At 36.5% G+C, this 16,843-nt stretch overlaps 1 protein-coding gene across 2 annotated transcripts in view; it reads left to right on the forward strand.

Moving 5' to 3' along the window:
- CHD1 (chromodomain helicase DNA binding protein 1) overlaps positions 1–16,843 on the forward strand; it is a 79,645-nt gene that overhangs the window by 13,831 nt on the left and 48,971 nt on the right. For both annotated transcript variants that reach the window (XM_023617929.2, XM_023617930.2), the window contains exons 3-5: positions 12,507–12,708; positions 13,767–13,883; positions 14,710–14,774. In XM_023617929.2, coding sequence (XP_023473697.1) covers positions 12,507–12,708; positions 13,767–13,883; positions 14,710–14,774 — 384 coding nt within the window. The remainder of the gene's footprint in view (positions 1–12,506; positions 12,709–13,766; positions 13,884–14,709; positions 14,775–16,843) is intronic.

A 16,843-nucleotide genomic window follows, 5' to 3' on the forward strand; every position in this document is an offset into this window, starting at 1 on the left:
GAAAATGGATACTGAGTGAATGAGGAGGGGCAAGGAGACAACATATATGTGGCACAAACGTAAAGGGATATTATTTTGAAATAATCACTCTTATCATCCTAAGATATTGGTGGCTCTCATTTTTCTGAATTTTCTTTCAATTCTTTATATGTATTCATAATTTGTACACTTATCATAGTATTGATATTTGTTTTCTTTGCCTTCTCTGAGCCTCAGTTTATTTGTTTATTCTATGAAACTGAAAGAATTAAATGACAACCCCAGTGTCTGGCACATAGTAATCACTGTGTCTTCCTTTTTTTATTAAACAATTTGTTTTGAAAGTTTTAGTATTTCAGGTTTTATTCATAGATATTGCATATATTTGTACTTAAAGTTATGATAGTCCAAAGAACACCTAAAGCAAACTTTGAAGTAATGATTCTGATCTTGAACTCAGGAAAAAGATTAATGGTTTTTTATTTCTAATAGCTGTCAATATTGAACTCTGTAACTACTGTATATCGTACAGTATGCTCTATGTCTCTTTTAATCTTCACAGTAATCCTTAAGTATGTTTATTATTTTCATATGCCAGGAACCTGAGGCTCATCTAAAGGGTGTACAGGTATAAATATAATTACAATGCGGAGAGAGGGCTAGAAAGCTAGGAGGAAATAAGTCGATTAAATGTTAGAACACCATTATTAGCCCTGAAGTTCCCCCCCAAGTGTCTCTCAAAAAATTCTCTGAAAAACTCCCCTAAAGAAGTCCTTTTGAATGGCATTGACACTTGAGCAGTAAAAGGGGAAGGGTGCAAGGTATAAAGTGAGAATTTAGTGCAGTATGCTCGTTCTTTAACATAGTAAATACAATTCCTGTATGTATTACTGTATTTGTCAGGCACGTAATTCTCTGTTACAATATTTCTGTGCAAAATCAATATACATTCTATCAGTGTATCCTATAGCATGCCGCCTCCTTCTCCCCAGAGTCTAATCCATCCAAATTCTGCTACCAGTTTAAGAAAAAGTAGGGGAGTGGGAAAGGAAATCTTTATGTACTAGGGGCAAAAAGAAGTAAATAAATGAATGCATTGTTTAATAGAATTAAAATGAGAAATCATTGATCTAAACCTTTGATGTAGGTAGTCTGATTTACATATAATGTTTAAATACACAGTCTTTTTTCCTCCTTCTTTAGTGCTTCTGTTTTGAGATATTCTTTCCATTCCTCCTTAGTACTTCCACTCCCACTCCTATATCACTTTCTTGACTTTTTCAGTCTATTCCAAGATTTATCAGGGCTAGTTTCTTCTATTCATGATCTCGTCATAGGGAAAGCAGCTGCCCATTGCTACCATTGTCTTAGAAGGTCACTCATTATTTTACTCATTCTTCTTTTGTGTTCCATTGCAGACTGGTTTCCAGTTGACAAAAATGCAAAGAATACTTGAAGACTTTTTTTTCCTTGTAATATGGAAGAATCTTTGTTTATGCACTTGAGACTATATCGTTCTCATCTCCTTACTAGGTCTTAGTGTTTTCTTTAGTTCAAAGGACTGATTTGAGTGGAGAGTTGGGTACACAGAAAGGAGGTGTTGCTATTCTGTCATATTCTGAGCTAAGCTAGCATAGACTCACTCCTGGAGCACTTCCTCCCCCACAAACACGTGAAAATGCTAAATAAGATAGAGTAAAGGGAAAAAAGTAGGTGCATGGCTGAACTTGAAAGCAAACTTCCATGTACCAGGAACAATAGGGAACTCAAAGTCCGAACAGTAAGCTCCAAGCACATATGGCAGCACAGGGGATATTTGGAGGGATACAGGCCCTCAGGAAGGAAGCCAGGGTTGGGATTGTAACTAAGTATTTGACTGTGAAATTAAGTCTCCTTAAAGCTGGGACCCTGGAAGGACTGTCTCCTCTGAAAAGGGGTCTAGAAAAATTCCCTATATGTGCGTTCAAGAACATTCTTTTTTTATGAAGATAAAATAGAATGCAGTATGAAAATATTTTGAAAGTTATAAAGAGCTATTTTAAATTTTGTCTTAGAGTATAAATGAGAGAAAGGGCCATAAGGGCCAAGCAGAAAACATAAATAAATGAAGCTGTCTGAGTAGGAGACATTTGTTTGAGGGGGACGACTGGTGAATTGGAGATCATTTGCATCCTCGAAAAGAACTAGTGCTACTTTATTTTATTTTATTTTTTGGAGGAAGATTAGCTCTGAGCTAACATCTGCTGCCACTCCTCCTCTTTTTGCTGAGGAAGACTGGCCCTGAGCTAACATCCATGCCTGTCTCCCTCTATTTTGTATGTGGGATGCCTGCCACAGCATGGTTTGACAAGCGGTGCTAGGTCTCCACCCGGGATTTGAACCAGTGAACCCCGGGTGGCCAAAGCAGAACGTGTGAACTTAACCACTACACCACCAGGCTGGCCCCTAGTGCTACTTTAGGTATAGACAGTTGTGACCATGTGGGAAGTGGACCCAGTGTTTCCAGATTTTCTGATTTTTTTCAAAAGAAGTTTCTTAAAATTATTTTACCCCAAGCAATTTTAAATTAGATGATTTGGAGGAAGAAAAAACCCAAAAGAAAAGTAGAGGCTGGCACCAGGAGGAAGGAACAAGGAGATTTCTGTGAAAGACTTAGGCTTGTGGTGTTTTCAAATAAAAAGCAAGAGGAGGTGGTATTAGCCTTTTATTAATCCACAAATATATTTTCAGAGTCAGGTAGAGTGCTAGAAAGTAGGGATACAGTTGTTAAGTAAAACACCCCTGTGCTCATACTAGCTTCTGTTAAGGAAGTACTAAGTGCCAGACATTGTGCTGAGAGTGTGTTCTCTAGTGTGGAGGAGGTGGTCTAGGAACACTCAATTTGAGAAGTGAGAGAGTAGTAGGGTAGGAGTACTAGGGAAGAAGGTGGAGTGGGGATTAGCAAGCTTTCCAGGTAGGGGGAACTGCTTCATACCAAGGTTCTGAGGGGAGAAAGCTTGGCAAATTCAAGGACAGAAGGAAGTCAGTCAGGCTAGGGTACAGCATAGAGATAGGAGAGTGGTTTTAAGATGGAGTTGGAGAAGCAGGCAGAGATCAGATTTTAGTCATTTTATCCCAAGAATGAACATACACCTTTAAAACCTTCAAGCTCAGCCTTACTGCTGGCTTCACCACGGGATATGTGATGGGGCCCAGGCATATGCAATTAAACAATTGGAGAGGCATGGTGATCTTGATGTTGGTTAGTTTGAGAAGCATTTCTCTAAACTAATGAGGAAGTAAACCATTGATCAAAGCTGCACTAAAGTTCTTAAAAATTTAACTTGAAAAAACAGTTTAAAAATGGATTTTCATGTCTTACTGAACAGAATATTAATTTTTTCTGGTCACTCAGGTTATTAAGAACACTGACTTATAATAACCTTGGGAATATTGGAAAAGAATATTGGTCTCTATACTAGAAGAACCTGTGGAGATGTAAATTTTGAGCAATTTTCCCATCTTTTCCTCCTGTCAGCTGCAAACTTTGAAGGCAAATCAGAAGGACCAAAAAAGGGAGCATCTCCTAGCTGAGTCAGCCCCCATTGAACAGTCTTCTGGAAAGTACAACCCAACATTTCTGCTTTTGTCGCATTTGTAGAACTTAAGCTGGTGGCCATGTTTAACTGCAGGGAGTGTGTGCTATGTACTCTTTTATACGGGGTGACCATGATGTTGGGATTTCTGTTACTAAGGAAAGGAAGAAGACATGCTAAGTTAGGCAACTGCATTTTCTTGGGCAGCTGTTGTATACTGTTGGTTTTTAATTTCCCTTCCTTAATATTTTTACCTTTTCAGGTCCCTTAAGGAAAAGTTCTGTGCAGTTCGTATATTTTCATCTGTCTAGGTTGACCATGTTATTGACTGATTTTACATCAGATGCTTTCATATTTCACATCACTGTTTATCTACTTGCGTGTTTCATGTTCGACTTGTGGCTTCTAAATTTCCTTTTTATACCTTTTACTACCTGCAAATGAGATTTCACAATACTGAATATTAGTAAAAGCATGTGGTATTGGAAAAATAATTTTTTTGTTCATTAACATTTTTATTTTGGATTAATTTCAAGTTACAGAAAAGTTGCGAGAACAGTACCAAGAACTTATTTAATACCTTTGCCCAGATTCATTAATTTTTAACTTTTTGCCCCATTTCCCTGTTATTCTTCCTTCTTTATATACTTGTATATATGATATATTTATTTTTCCTGAATTATTGGAGAGTAGGTTGCAAAAATCCATGCCCCTTTACACATTAATACTTCACCATATGTTTTCTAAGAACAAAACCCTATATAGTTAATAAGTTCGGAAAAATTTACATTTGAAACAGTACTTTAACCTTCAGTCTGTATTCCAGTTTGGTCAGTCATCCCAGTCATCTTTCAGGACAGGGTCCAGTCTAAGATCACATTGCGTTTGACTGTCCTGTCTCTTTAATCTTCTTTAATGTGGAACAGTTCCTTTCTTTGTCTTTCATGACTTTAGCATTTTGAAGGCCGTAAGGCTAGTTATTTTGCAGAATATATTTCTCAATTTGGGTTTGTCTTCTGTTCACTTATGATTCAGTTCAATTTGTGCATGCGCTACCCTGTGGATCCTTGGCTGGAGTACTGTGTAAATTCTGATATTTCTTTCTCAAATGTATCATATCTGGCAGCTCATATTGTCTATCTGTCCCTTTTGGTGACATTAGTTTTGATCACCACGACAAGGTGGTGTCTGTAGTTCCACTGTAGTTTCTAATTTACCCATTGTAGCTACTAAGCAATTTGTGAGAAGATACTTTAAGACTGTGCAGATATCTTACTCATCATACTCTTCCCCTAGGTTTAACATCTCTTGATGTTTCTTGCCTAAACCAGTATTTCGATGATGATTGCAAAATGATAACTTTCTAACACTATCACCCTGTCCACATTTACCAGTTGGCACTCAGAGCTCTATGAGAGCCCTCCCCTGTCTGTCTGTCTGACTACCTATCATCAGTATGGACTCAAGGACTGTTTTCTATTAGGTAATAATCCTTCACTGTCCATTTTGATGCTGAACTCAGATTTGGCCAGTGGAAGCCCCTTCAAGTTGGCTCCTGTGTCCTATTTTTTTTTTTTCTGTGTCCTTTTGACATGCCCTCATCTTTTTCTTTTTTTTAAGTATTTTGTTTTTTAGCACAGCAAGATTGTTTAGGTTCGTCTTGTACCTTTCCTGTTCCAGCCCTAGAATCTGCCATGTCTCAAAGGACTCCTAGTTTATTTAAGTGTGGGATAGTATTTAGAAATCGAGATCTGGGTGCTAGGTGGTTATAAATTTAAAACTTCAAAGGGGATATGTTTACTTTGGTTGGTAAATAGCAAATCAAGAGAAACACTGCCATAAATACCAAAAGATATCCAAAGGGCCGTTTTTTGTATATTGTTTGTAGTATCAAAGGACTGGAAACAAAGCATGTTCATCTTTCAGGGACAAGTTGAAGCTGTGATGTATCTATAAAATAGAGTATATGCAGTTGCATAAAGGAAAGGAGAATATATCTACTGCTGTGGAATGATCTCCAGGATACAATATGTGTATAATATATCATTTATATGAGTCTAAATATGTTAATGGTTATTTATGAAAGGGGGATATAAACATATATTCTTATTCATAATTTGCTTGTGTTGAAGGAAGGGAAAATAAACACTTAAAAATAATTATTGTAGGGGAGAGAAGACATAGTGTAGAGCAGACAAGGATGGAAGCTGGACTTTGACTGTAATTTTTGTAGCTTTCAAGTTGGATCCAAGTAAGTAATAAAACAACATTAAATCAAAATGAGTAAAAAGCAGTTCCTAAAAATGAAAAAATGCAATGACCCTAGTTAATCCAAATTGCTGGCCATGCAGAAATAAATTGTTTCAGTTGAATTTAAAGCAATAATTTGATTATGGGTGTGAGGACAGAAAGAATTGTAAAGAAATCTTACCATTCAGTAATCATATTGTTGATAATAATAGTATTGTTATTTTGAAATTATTATATTTTTATTCTAAGATAAACCAAATTTATTAGTGTCATTTGGAACCAAGCAACTGAACCCAAGTGATGCTATAAATATAAAATCACAGAAGTAAAACACCAATGAGTTTGAATTGGGAATACTAGTATAAATTCTTAATGCATTGTCTGTAAAAAATACACATATCCTAGCTCATTCCATTAAAAAAAAATCTTAAAAACAATCACCAGGGGCCAGCCCCATGGCCGAATGGTTAAGTTCACGCCCTCCGCTTTGGCGGCCCAGGGTGTCATCAGTTCGGATCCTGGGTGTGCACATGGCACTGCTCATCAGGTCACGCTGAGGTGGTGTCCCATGTGCCACAACTAGAAGGACCCACACTAGAATATACAACTATGTATTGGGGGAATTTGGGGAGAAAAAGCAGAAAAAAAAAAAAGATTGGCAACAGTTGTTAGCTCAGGTGCCAATCTTTAAAAAGAAAAAAAGGCCATGTGTTTAAAAAAGACAATGACCGAGTCAGTAGTAGTAGTAGTAGGCGGCTCACCTAGTGCTCAGATTGCAGTTTAAAATTTCCAGTTTACACAGAAGCAGGACTTTTTGATGAAATGTCTGTGTTACAGTCTGAGACAAGAAATACAAAAATGAGCCTGGTTCGTCTTGTCAGACCAGAAAGTGAGGAGGCTATTAAAGAGTATTTGAGGTCTTGTCAGAAGGACTCAGGAACTAATAAAGGGTTTCCTGTTGGCTAAAGATAGGACAGTTTGGGAATCACCAATGATACTGACAGTGGATTAAAACTCATCAAATAATTTCAAATCCATGAGTTCATAATGAGACTTTAAAAATTGTCTATTTTGAAAGGATGCTAGCAATTTAACTCATTTTCAAAACTAGGAAATAAGGGAAAAGATTAAAAATGCCTTTCCTGTGTGAACAGTGACAGGATAACAAATATGATAAGGGAAAATTTCTCTTTATACAAGGATTCCACCGTTACTAGTGAAGAAATGATATAATATCACCATTTTACTGCCTCTAAATGAATAGTATGTGAAGCCATGTGATCAGTGGCTGCTAAAAACATTAAGAATAGAGCTTATGGGGAACTGTATAAGGGATGGATAAGGCTGAAAGTACCTGAACCCACAGATCAAACTTAACCTCACACAAAAAGAGACAGCCAAACGTTAAGTTCCTTCTGATAGAAGTCCACAACAACTCTTAAATATATTCCTGCCAAGAAGCGCTGAACTCCAGATCTAAACAGCAGTTTACAAGAAATGCAAGGGACAGAAAAAAAATCTTAAATAATACCACAGAGATGCAGTCGGCAAAATCTGGAAAGCAGGAAAGTCTACAGGAAAAACTACCTAATTTCTTCCATAAAATAAATTGCAAAGCGGAGTGGGGGAAGAGGGAGAGGGAACTGTCAGATTAATGAACAAGACTTAAGAAATACGTGATTCAAGTGCAGTGTTGCACTTGGGATTCTCATTCAGTCAGTGGAAGAAAGATAATCATGCTACTAAAGAGGTAAACTGAACTGAATAGTTAATATTTGATTTCATATTTAATATTAAGGCATAAGTGACTTTTTAAAGGTGTGATACTGGTATTGTAGATGTTCAAAAAGTGTTGGGTTTCTTTTACATATGAGTTCTGAAGTATTTATGGATGAAAATTTTTTTTTTCCCTGAGAAAAATTTGCCCTGAGCTAACATCTGTGCCAATTTTCCTCTTTTTTAGTGTGTTGGCCACCAGCACAGCATGCCGGCTAACAGAATTGGTGTAGGTCCACGCCTGGGATCCAAACCCTGGCTGTCAAAGCAGAGCATACTAAACTTAACCACTAGGCCACCATGGCTGGCCCTGGATGAAATTTTAAAATGTCTGAGATTGTGTGGGGGGGAAAGCTGGATTATTTGAAACAAGATTGGTATAAGTTGATGATTGTGAAGCTGGGTGATACTATGTGGTAATTCATTGTATCACTGTCTTGTTTATATTTGAAATTGAATGTAAAAATAAGCTTGAAAAGAAACTTTAATTTGAATTGCTGTTTTATCTTTTAATTGTGATATTTCTACTTAATTTACCGTAAGAAAACAATGTAATTTTATCAAAGTACCCATAAATATGATGATGGGTTTTCTTTTGTGAATTGAGAAAGATGAGGAAAAGAATTCAGTGTTTGCTTTATTGTGCTAGTAAGATTTAATATAATTAATAAGGATAACTCTTCAGTAGTGTTCGATACTTATGTTATATAGAAGATCAGTGGTATTGATTATTACTTAAATAAATAAAATGTTAGTTGGAGCTCAGAAATACTTCTCATAGCCAAATTATATTTGTGAATTTTATACAAGAATTTGTACCCGTATGTATCTGTGGTTTGTTGATCTATACATCCATCCACCCTTCAAACATATAGAGTTCTTGATTTAATACTCAGCATACAAAGGGCAACAAGTGAAGACCCCAGCAGTCTAGGAACATAAGGTAGAATACCAAAGGTAGGATACCAAAAAACAAAACAGAAAACTACAATGATTTTTACGTGGTGTGCTCACAGCTCAGATAGTAGTATGCACAGGATGTTTTTGGGAGCGCTGAGGAAGGATGCCTAATTTAAGGTTGGATTGAGAGTGGAGTCAGGAGATAATTTGTTGGAAAAGTGCATGTGAGGTGAGGCGCAAGTAAGAATTTTATAATGGGCAGAGGAGGGACGTAATTGTGCAGAAGCAGGAAGTGAAAAGAGAAACCGGCTCTCAGAGAATTGCAAGTAGTTTGCCATCACTAGAACTAAGGGTTAAAGTGGAAAACTGGTTGGAGATAGGTTGGCAGAGAAATTCCTGCATGGCCTCATGGATGTTTGAACTTTGTTATTGAAACACTGACGTCTTAAAAAGTTAGCCCATTCTCAGATTTTTATTCTAGAAAGAACTTTAGGAGCAGCAGCTGAAATAGAATTACTTTATCAGGGAGAGACATTTCACCTGTTTCAGCTCAAAATTTTATGTCAATAGAGATTTTTTTCTCCTCAACCTATATATATCTTTCTTTGAATTTTTAGGAATTTCTTTTAAAATAAATTCTGTAAAACATTTACATGGTTCTAAAAGTGACCACTCATTTCAATCCTCATGCCCTCTCTTCGTTCTCTACCTTCCTCCCTCCCTTTGTAGGTAACCATTTTTAACTTAATTGTTGGTTTATGCTGCTGTTATTGCTTTTTTAAAAGTATAAGCAAGTGTGTATAAATATTTCCCCTTTCTTATGTGAAGGAAGCATACTATAAACATTGTTTTGTATCTTGCTTTTTTTTTTTTTACCTAACTATATCTTGGAGATCGTTCTACGGCAGTATATAAGATACCTTACTTATTCCTTGTATATTCTTAATCCTACTAAGAACAACTAAATAAAGGGAGTAAAGACTTTATGCTTCTAATACCTGATGTAAAGCCATTCTAACAATAAACCTGTGCCATTAGAGTAGCCTGGACTTCGGCTGTTTGCTTTTGTCTTCAGCCAGAACTACTACTTCCCAAAAAGCAGAATCTCTGAAAGGTTCTTTGAAAGAACCTATGAAAGGAAAGATTCCTACATTCACTTAAGAATTTTTTTTATTGTTTTTTAAATTTTTTTTAAAGATTGGCACCTGAGGTAACAACTGTTGCCAATCTTCTTGGTTTTTTTTCTGCTTTATCTCCCCAAACCTCCCCCATACACAGTTGTTTATCTTAGTTGCAGGTCCTTCTAGTTGTGGCATGTGGGACCCCACCTCAATGTGGCTTGATGAGCGGTGCCATGTCCGCGCCCAGGATCCGAACCGTTGAAACCCTGGGCCACCGCAGCGGAGTGTGCAAACTTAACCACTCAGCCACGGGGCCAGCCGCTCACTTAAGAATTTCGATTTATTGACGAGGACTTTTGGCTAGCTATTCATCTGGAATGACTAATCATGATATAATTAAGAATATAGGCCCAAGATAGCCCCCTAAATTCAATCATTCATTACTTTTCAAATATTTATTGAACACTTACATGATACCACTGTGTAAGGTACTGTGGTAGGTACTATGGAAAAAATAAACAGTACCCTCAAGAAGCTTATAAGCAATTAAAGTGATACCCCTTCTGCTTAATTCTTCTTTCCTAAAGAATTAGTTCAACTGCACCTTCTTCTAAATGTTCCTCGATTGCTGTACCGGTTGTATCTTCAGTGCTCCCCATACACCTGAATCAATTATCTTAAACATAGCACAGAATGATATTTAGTGGTTGACATGACTCTCTCTCCATACTAGGTTAGAAGTTCTTTTTTTTCCTGAGGAAGATTAGCCCTGAGCTAACATCCGCCACCAGTCCTCTTTTTGCTGAGGAACATCGGCCCTGAGCTAACATAGGTGCCCATCTTCCTGTACTTTATATGTGGGACGCCTGCCACAGCATGGCTCTATAAGTGGGGCGTAGGTCCGTGCCCAGGATCCAAAGCTGCAAACCCTGGGCCACCGAAGCAGAGTGCATGAACTTAAACTGCTACGCCACCAACCTGGTCCCAGAAATTCTTTTAATGTTAGAGATTTTGTCTCATCTCAGTCTTCCAATGCCTAATACCTAATAGTTCTCAAAGTTTATTGAATAAATGAAAGATGTCTCTTACCTAGTGGGTTTAAGGAGAAATAAAATTGTGTGTCAGGAAAATATCTTCTGTAATATTCTTGCTGAAATTTCTCTCCAGGGACCCAAGTAAAATATGGTAGTGTTTTTTCTTTTTAAATTAAAAGGCACAATGTTGTTTTTGGAACTCAGAACCATGTGACCAGAGGGTAGAAATTATGGCAAAAATGATCTTGATATTGTAGTCTTTAAGAGGCAAATTTTTGTTTACTGTTTCTATGAAGAAAAACGTTTTTTACACTAGATCCCTAGATTTTAAAAATTTGTGTTTTGGGGGGCCAGCCCCGTGGCTGAGTGGTTAAGTTTGTGTGCTTCCCTTCGGCGGCCCAGGGTTTCACTGGTTCCGATCCCAGGCATGGACATGGCACTGCTTGTCAGGCCATGCTGAGGTGGCATCCCACATAGCACAACCAGAGGCACTCACAACTAGAATATACAACTATCCAGGGGGCTTTGGGGAGAAGAAAAAGATTGGCAACAGTTGTTAGCTCAGGTGCCAATCTTTTTTTTTTGCTTTTTCTTCCCAAATCCCCCTGGTACGTAGTTGTATATTTTTTTAGTTGTGGGTCCTTCTAGTTGTAGTATGCTGAACTGGCGAAACCCTGGGCCGCCAAAGGGGATTGTGCAAACTGACCTTACTCGGGCATGGGGCCAGCCCCTCAAGTGCCAATCTTTAAAAAGAAAAAAAATTGTTTTTGTTCACACTTGAAGCATTTAATTTATATGTAACTTTTGGAATCAAAAGTCTTCTTTCAAACTTTTATGTCTGTGTTTCATGAAGAAACTATTAATTCCTTGCTCTAGAAAAAGAGAAATTAGTTTTAGAAAGGAATTACTACTTTTAATATTGTGATGTTTTCTTAGAGTAATACTTCCATCTGGTGGTATTTCTGAAAATTACAGCAGTGGACATGAAGCTTTAATTTTCCTGTATATACATAAAACATTACCTGTTGTTTCTCATAAAGCCAGATGAAATTACATCAAAAGCTGAGTCTACCATTGTATCAAAAATTTAATGCCGTAGTTTTCAACAATTCAAATGTAAACACCATGTGAACAAATGGCCTTGGGGATAATAGCAATTTACAATTAGGTGTTTAGTCCAAACCTTTTCTAGGCTACCTTGGGCTGAAAATGGGTAATGGAGAAAAGGATAGTTTCCCAATGAACTTTCACACGTGTATGTGTAGAGGTTAGGAAAGATTGTGAGAATCCGTTATTATTTTAGATTTATTACTGTGGAACCATGCAGTGATTTTCTCAGAGAAGCAATTACTGATTTTATTTTTTGGTAAATTGTATTTTGTCATAGCTTAATTATATTAAATTATCTTCCGCTGGAATGATAGACCATAGGTATAAACTTGAAAACAAAGAGAAACTGCTAATAAGTTTCTTTTCTACCTGTTACTCTGAGAATCTTCAACACATTTAACCTTTTCTTTACACGGTTCCTACTTTTTATTTACTACAGCTAAATAGCCTTTTAAGAGTAGGGACTGTGGCTTAAACTTCTTTCCAAGTTTCTAGCCCAAGGTTCTGCACTTGATAGATTTGGCTCGTTATCTTGGAGGAAGAGTGTGATCTGATTGCTAATGTTTTAACCAAAACTGTACTGAATCTATCAAGTATTTGTTATTAGTGTAGATTAACATTAGTTCCTGTTTCTATTTGGCTATAGAAAGTTGAAATATGAAATATGCAAAGTTTAATGATTTGGAGCTTTCTTTTGACTTTTAAGAAAAATTAAATTCCTGATGAATTTTGTTTGAAATCTGTTTATTTTCAAATTGTAGCCAGTCGGATGATGATTCTGGGTCAGCTTCAGGCTCTGGATCTGGTTCGAGTTCTGGAAGCAGTAGTGATGGAAGCAGTAGCCAGTCAGGTAGCAGTGACTCTGACTCTGGATCAGAATCGGGCAGCCAGTCAGAGTCTGAGTCAGACACTTCCCGAGAAAGTAAAGTTCAAGCAAAACCCCCGAAAGTTGATGGAGCTGAGGTAATAAAGTATCCAATGAAAAGTAGATCCTTGTATTACTTGTATTGCTTTGTAATATTTTGTAATACTTTTGTGTTACTTGTAATTCTTTCTGTCCCGTATACATTTTTATAGCATTGGTTTATAGCATTGTTAATCTAGCTTTTAGAAAACATTAATTTTAAACATTTCAACTATTCTCAAACTTGTGGTTAAATATGTATGGGCTGATTGGCTTCCAAGAGAAGCAGTCTGTAACTTCATAACAGCAAGTACAAAATAAACACACACAAATAAAACTTTTTCTTCTTTCTGAGGCAGAAATTGAGTTTCATAAATATTCAGTGTCTCGTGGATAAAAATTAAAGGCCATTAAGGTCTTCTTGTTAGTCTTACAGTGTCTGATCTCTACTCTCAAGATCTTCAAAGGAGACACTTGATTGCTAATAGCAGAAGATTCCACAGAGCTCTGCTTCCTTGGAGATACTTGATATAATAAGCTCAGGGCCATTCTGTTTGAAAAAAGCTACTGCGAGATTTGCTAAAACTTGACTGTACCTCATAATAATATACAGTAATGTTACTTAGAGTACCAGTAACGATAAGATGCTTGGGCCAGAATATAAATGAACACACAACTTCCTTCATGGAGAAAATCTTGTTACTAAAAAAGAAAGTCAGCTGAACTAAAACTGTGCTTAGTGACATAGTTGATTTGCGTTCTCACTCAAACTCTTCATCTCACACCAGTTAAAAAAGTAGGCAACCACACTTTGAGTAGCACTAGTATTTCAGGTTATCACTTTGTTTTTGAAAATAATACTCTTACCACCAAAGAACATACTGCTTAATATTGTCTGTCTATGAAACTCACCACACCATAAATTTTTTATATACAACTAAAGCTCAGCATTTTAATTATATTGCAATAATAGTGTGTTACATATAATGTGAATATTGAAATAGTTTTAATTCATTATTTGGAGGCAGTGAAAAAGTTGATACTGCTTTTCAATAAATTAATCTTTTTTCAGTTCTCTCAAACCTTTCTCCTTCACTGATTAATATTTCTGTTAAAGTTTTGGAAATCTAGCCCTAGCATTCTGGCTGTTCAAAGATCTGCAATGCTTAAGAAGCAGCAGCAGCAGCAGCAGGAGCAACAACATCAAGCTTCATCTAATAGTGGATCAGAAGAGGTGAGTTTTCATTATGAAAGCTGTTATTTTAAAAGAAGACACTTTTGTACTGGGTAGGTATATATGAAATTATTAGAAACAGTTAAGTGTTTTGAAAGAATAGATAGGAAATAACTGCATTTAAATATGTGTGTCAAGAGCCTTAAAATATAGACACATTTTTATCCAATAATTCCACCTTCAGGGATTAATCCAAAACAAGCAATGGTAATTTGTGTGTACTTAGTCATAATAGCAAAGCTAGAAATAAATGTGAGTACAAAGGAAATATACATACACGAACACAATGTATGCACACACATAATATGAATGAAGAAATATTGTACTATTAAATCATTTATATGGAAGAATAATAGAATTCTCAATGTAGTTTTAAAAGAATAGGCTGCAGCTGTAAACATTGTAGTTCCTGTGTGCACATGACCTCACATGCATGTGTGTTTGCACAAAACCATTCAGGAAGAACTATATCAAAAATTGTCTATTGGGAAAGAAAAATAATAGGTAAAATTTGACAAATGATGATTCATTTTTAAGGCCATGCTAGGCAACAGTAATGGTCCCCAGAGATGGTAGATTTTAAAGTTTTGTACAAAATTCTGACATTGTGATATTTACCTAATTTCACTGGTTGGGTTATAAATTTGCAATGAAAGTGTTATTACTTTGTGTGCTAATTAATGGTGTAAATATAACAATATGGAATAAGAGAATAGGCTTTACAGTTATTCTTATTAGCAAAGCGAAAAATAGTATGGCAAGCAAAAATTTTATGTAATGGTTAAATTCTAATCATTAATAACATTAACTTTATTTTTCTCTGCAGGATTCCTCTAGCAGTGAAGATTCTGATGATTCATCGAGTGAGATCAAAAGAAAAAAACATAAAGAGTATGTCATTTTGTTCAACTGATTACCTTCATAGCAGGCAAATCCTAATGATTTTATATTTCTTCCTTTGTGAAAAATTGTTGCCAAAAGCGGACTTTTGTGAATTCTTGGTTCATGGCATTTTATTAGGTTAATTTAAACCATTAATCCTTAACATTTATTTTTCTGTGGTGACCCGAGGTTTTTCTGCCACTTGTTTGTCTCCTGTAACCCTGTTCCCCTACATATTTTTAAATTTCAAAGATCTACATAGTCATAATATCAGAAAATCTTAATAACTTGGGAAACCTATATAGGAGTGTAAGGACCAGTGGATGATGAATTTTGGGTGGTTCTGTTAATTTATGTCAGTACCTTTCCTTACTATTCATCTACACTTGAAATTTATTTCCTCTGTAGAACTCATTTAGAAACTCACTATAGTTTCCTAAAGATCTTGACCCACAAAGTCTGAAGAGTATTTCAGATTCCCAATTCAGATATTTAGATGATCTGAGTTTTTTTCTCTCTTATTTCTTCAGAAACATTGTTCCATTGTCTTATCTCTTATTTTTCTATTTGTCTTTGATATTCTGCACGTTTACTTTGCTGTTCTAGCTTTGGATTTATTTATTCCACTTTCTGTACTTTGTTCTGTGCACCGTTAATGTGAAAGTTGCTGTGTTTTATTAGTTTCTGAAAATTCAGTCATTTTATGTCCAGACTTTTTCTCTTTTTTGTTCTGTAAATCTCTCTGTACTATAGGCCTACCTCGTTTTATTGCACTTCACAGATACTGCATTATTTGCATATTGAAGGTTTGTGGCAGTCCTGCATTGAGCAAGTGTATCAGTGGCATTTTCCCAGCAGCATTTGCTCACTTCATGTCTCTGTCACATTTTGGTAATTCTTGCAGTATTTCAAACTTTGTCATTATTACTGCATTTGTTATGGTGATCTTGATCAGTGATTTTTGATGTCACTGTTCTAGTTGTTTTGGGGTGCCATGAACCACACCCATATAAGATGGCAAACTTAACTGGTAAATGTTGCGTGTTTTCTGACTGCTCCACCCACTGACAGGTCCTCTATACCTGTCTCTCTTTGGACCTCCCTGTTCTCTGAGGCACAACGATATTGAAATTAAGCCAATTAATAACCCTACAGTGGCCTCTAGGTGTTCAAGTGAAAGGAGGAGTCACATGTTCCCGTTTAAATCAAAAGCTAGAAATGATTAAGCTTAGTGAGGAAGGAATGCCAAATGCCAAGATAGGCTGAAAGCTAGGCCTCTTGTGCCAAATAGGTAGCCAAGTTTAGAATGCAAAGGAAAAGTTCTTGAAGGAAATGTGAAGTGCTACTCCAGTGAACACATGCATGATAAAGCAAAATAGCCTTATTGCTGATATGGAGAAAGTTTTAGTTGTCTGGATAGAAGATCAAACCAGCCACAATAGTCCCTTAAGCTAGACCCCAACCCAGAGCAAGACCCTCTTCAATTCAGTGAAAGCTGAGAGGTGAGGAAGCTACAGAAGAAAAGTTTGATCCTAACGAAGGTTGGTTCATGAGGTTTAAAGAAAAGAAGCCGTCTCCGTAACGTAAAAGTGCAAGGTGAAGTGCTGATGTCGAAATTACAGCAAATTATGCTGAAGATCTAGTTAAGACAATTAATGAAAATGGCTGCACTAAACAACAGATTTTCAATGTAGATGTAACAGCCTTATACTGGAAGAAGATGCCATCTGGGATTTTCCTAACTAGAGAGGAGATGTCAATGCCTGGCTTCAAAGCTTCAAAGGATAGGCTGACTCTCTTGTTGGGGACTAATGCAGTGAGGCTGGTGACTTAAAGTTGAAGCCAGTGCTCACTGGTTTACCATTCTGAAAATCCTAGGACCCTTAAGAATTATGCTAAATCTGCTCTGCCTGTGTTCTATAAATGGAAAAACAAAGCCTAGATGACAGCACATCTGTTTATAACATGGTTTACTGAATATTTTTAGCCTGCTGTTGAGACCTACTGCTCCGAAAAAAATATTTCTTTCAAAATATTACTGCTTATTGACAATACACCTGGTCACCCAAGAGTTCTGA

Source organism: Equus caballus, chromosome 14 (genome assembly GCF_041296265.1).
Source record: "Equus caballus isolate H_3958 breed thoroughbred chromosome 14, TB-T2T, whole genome shotgun sequence".
Taxonomy (NCBI): Eukaryota; Metazoa; Chordata; class Mammalia; order Perissodactyla; family Equidae; genus Equus; species Equus caballus.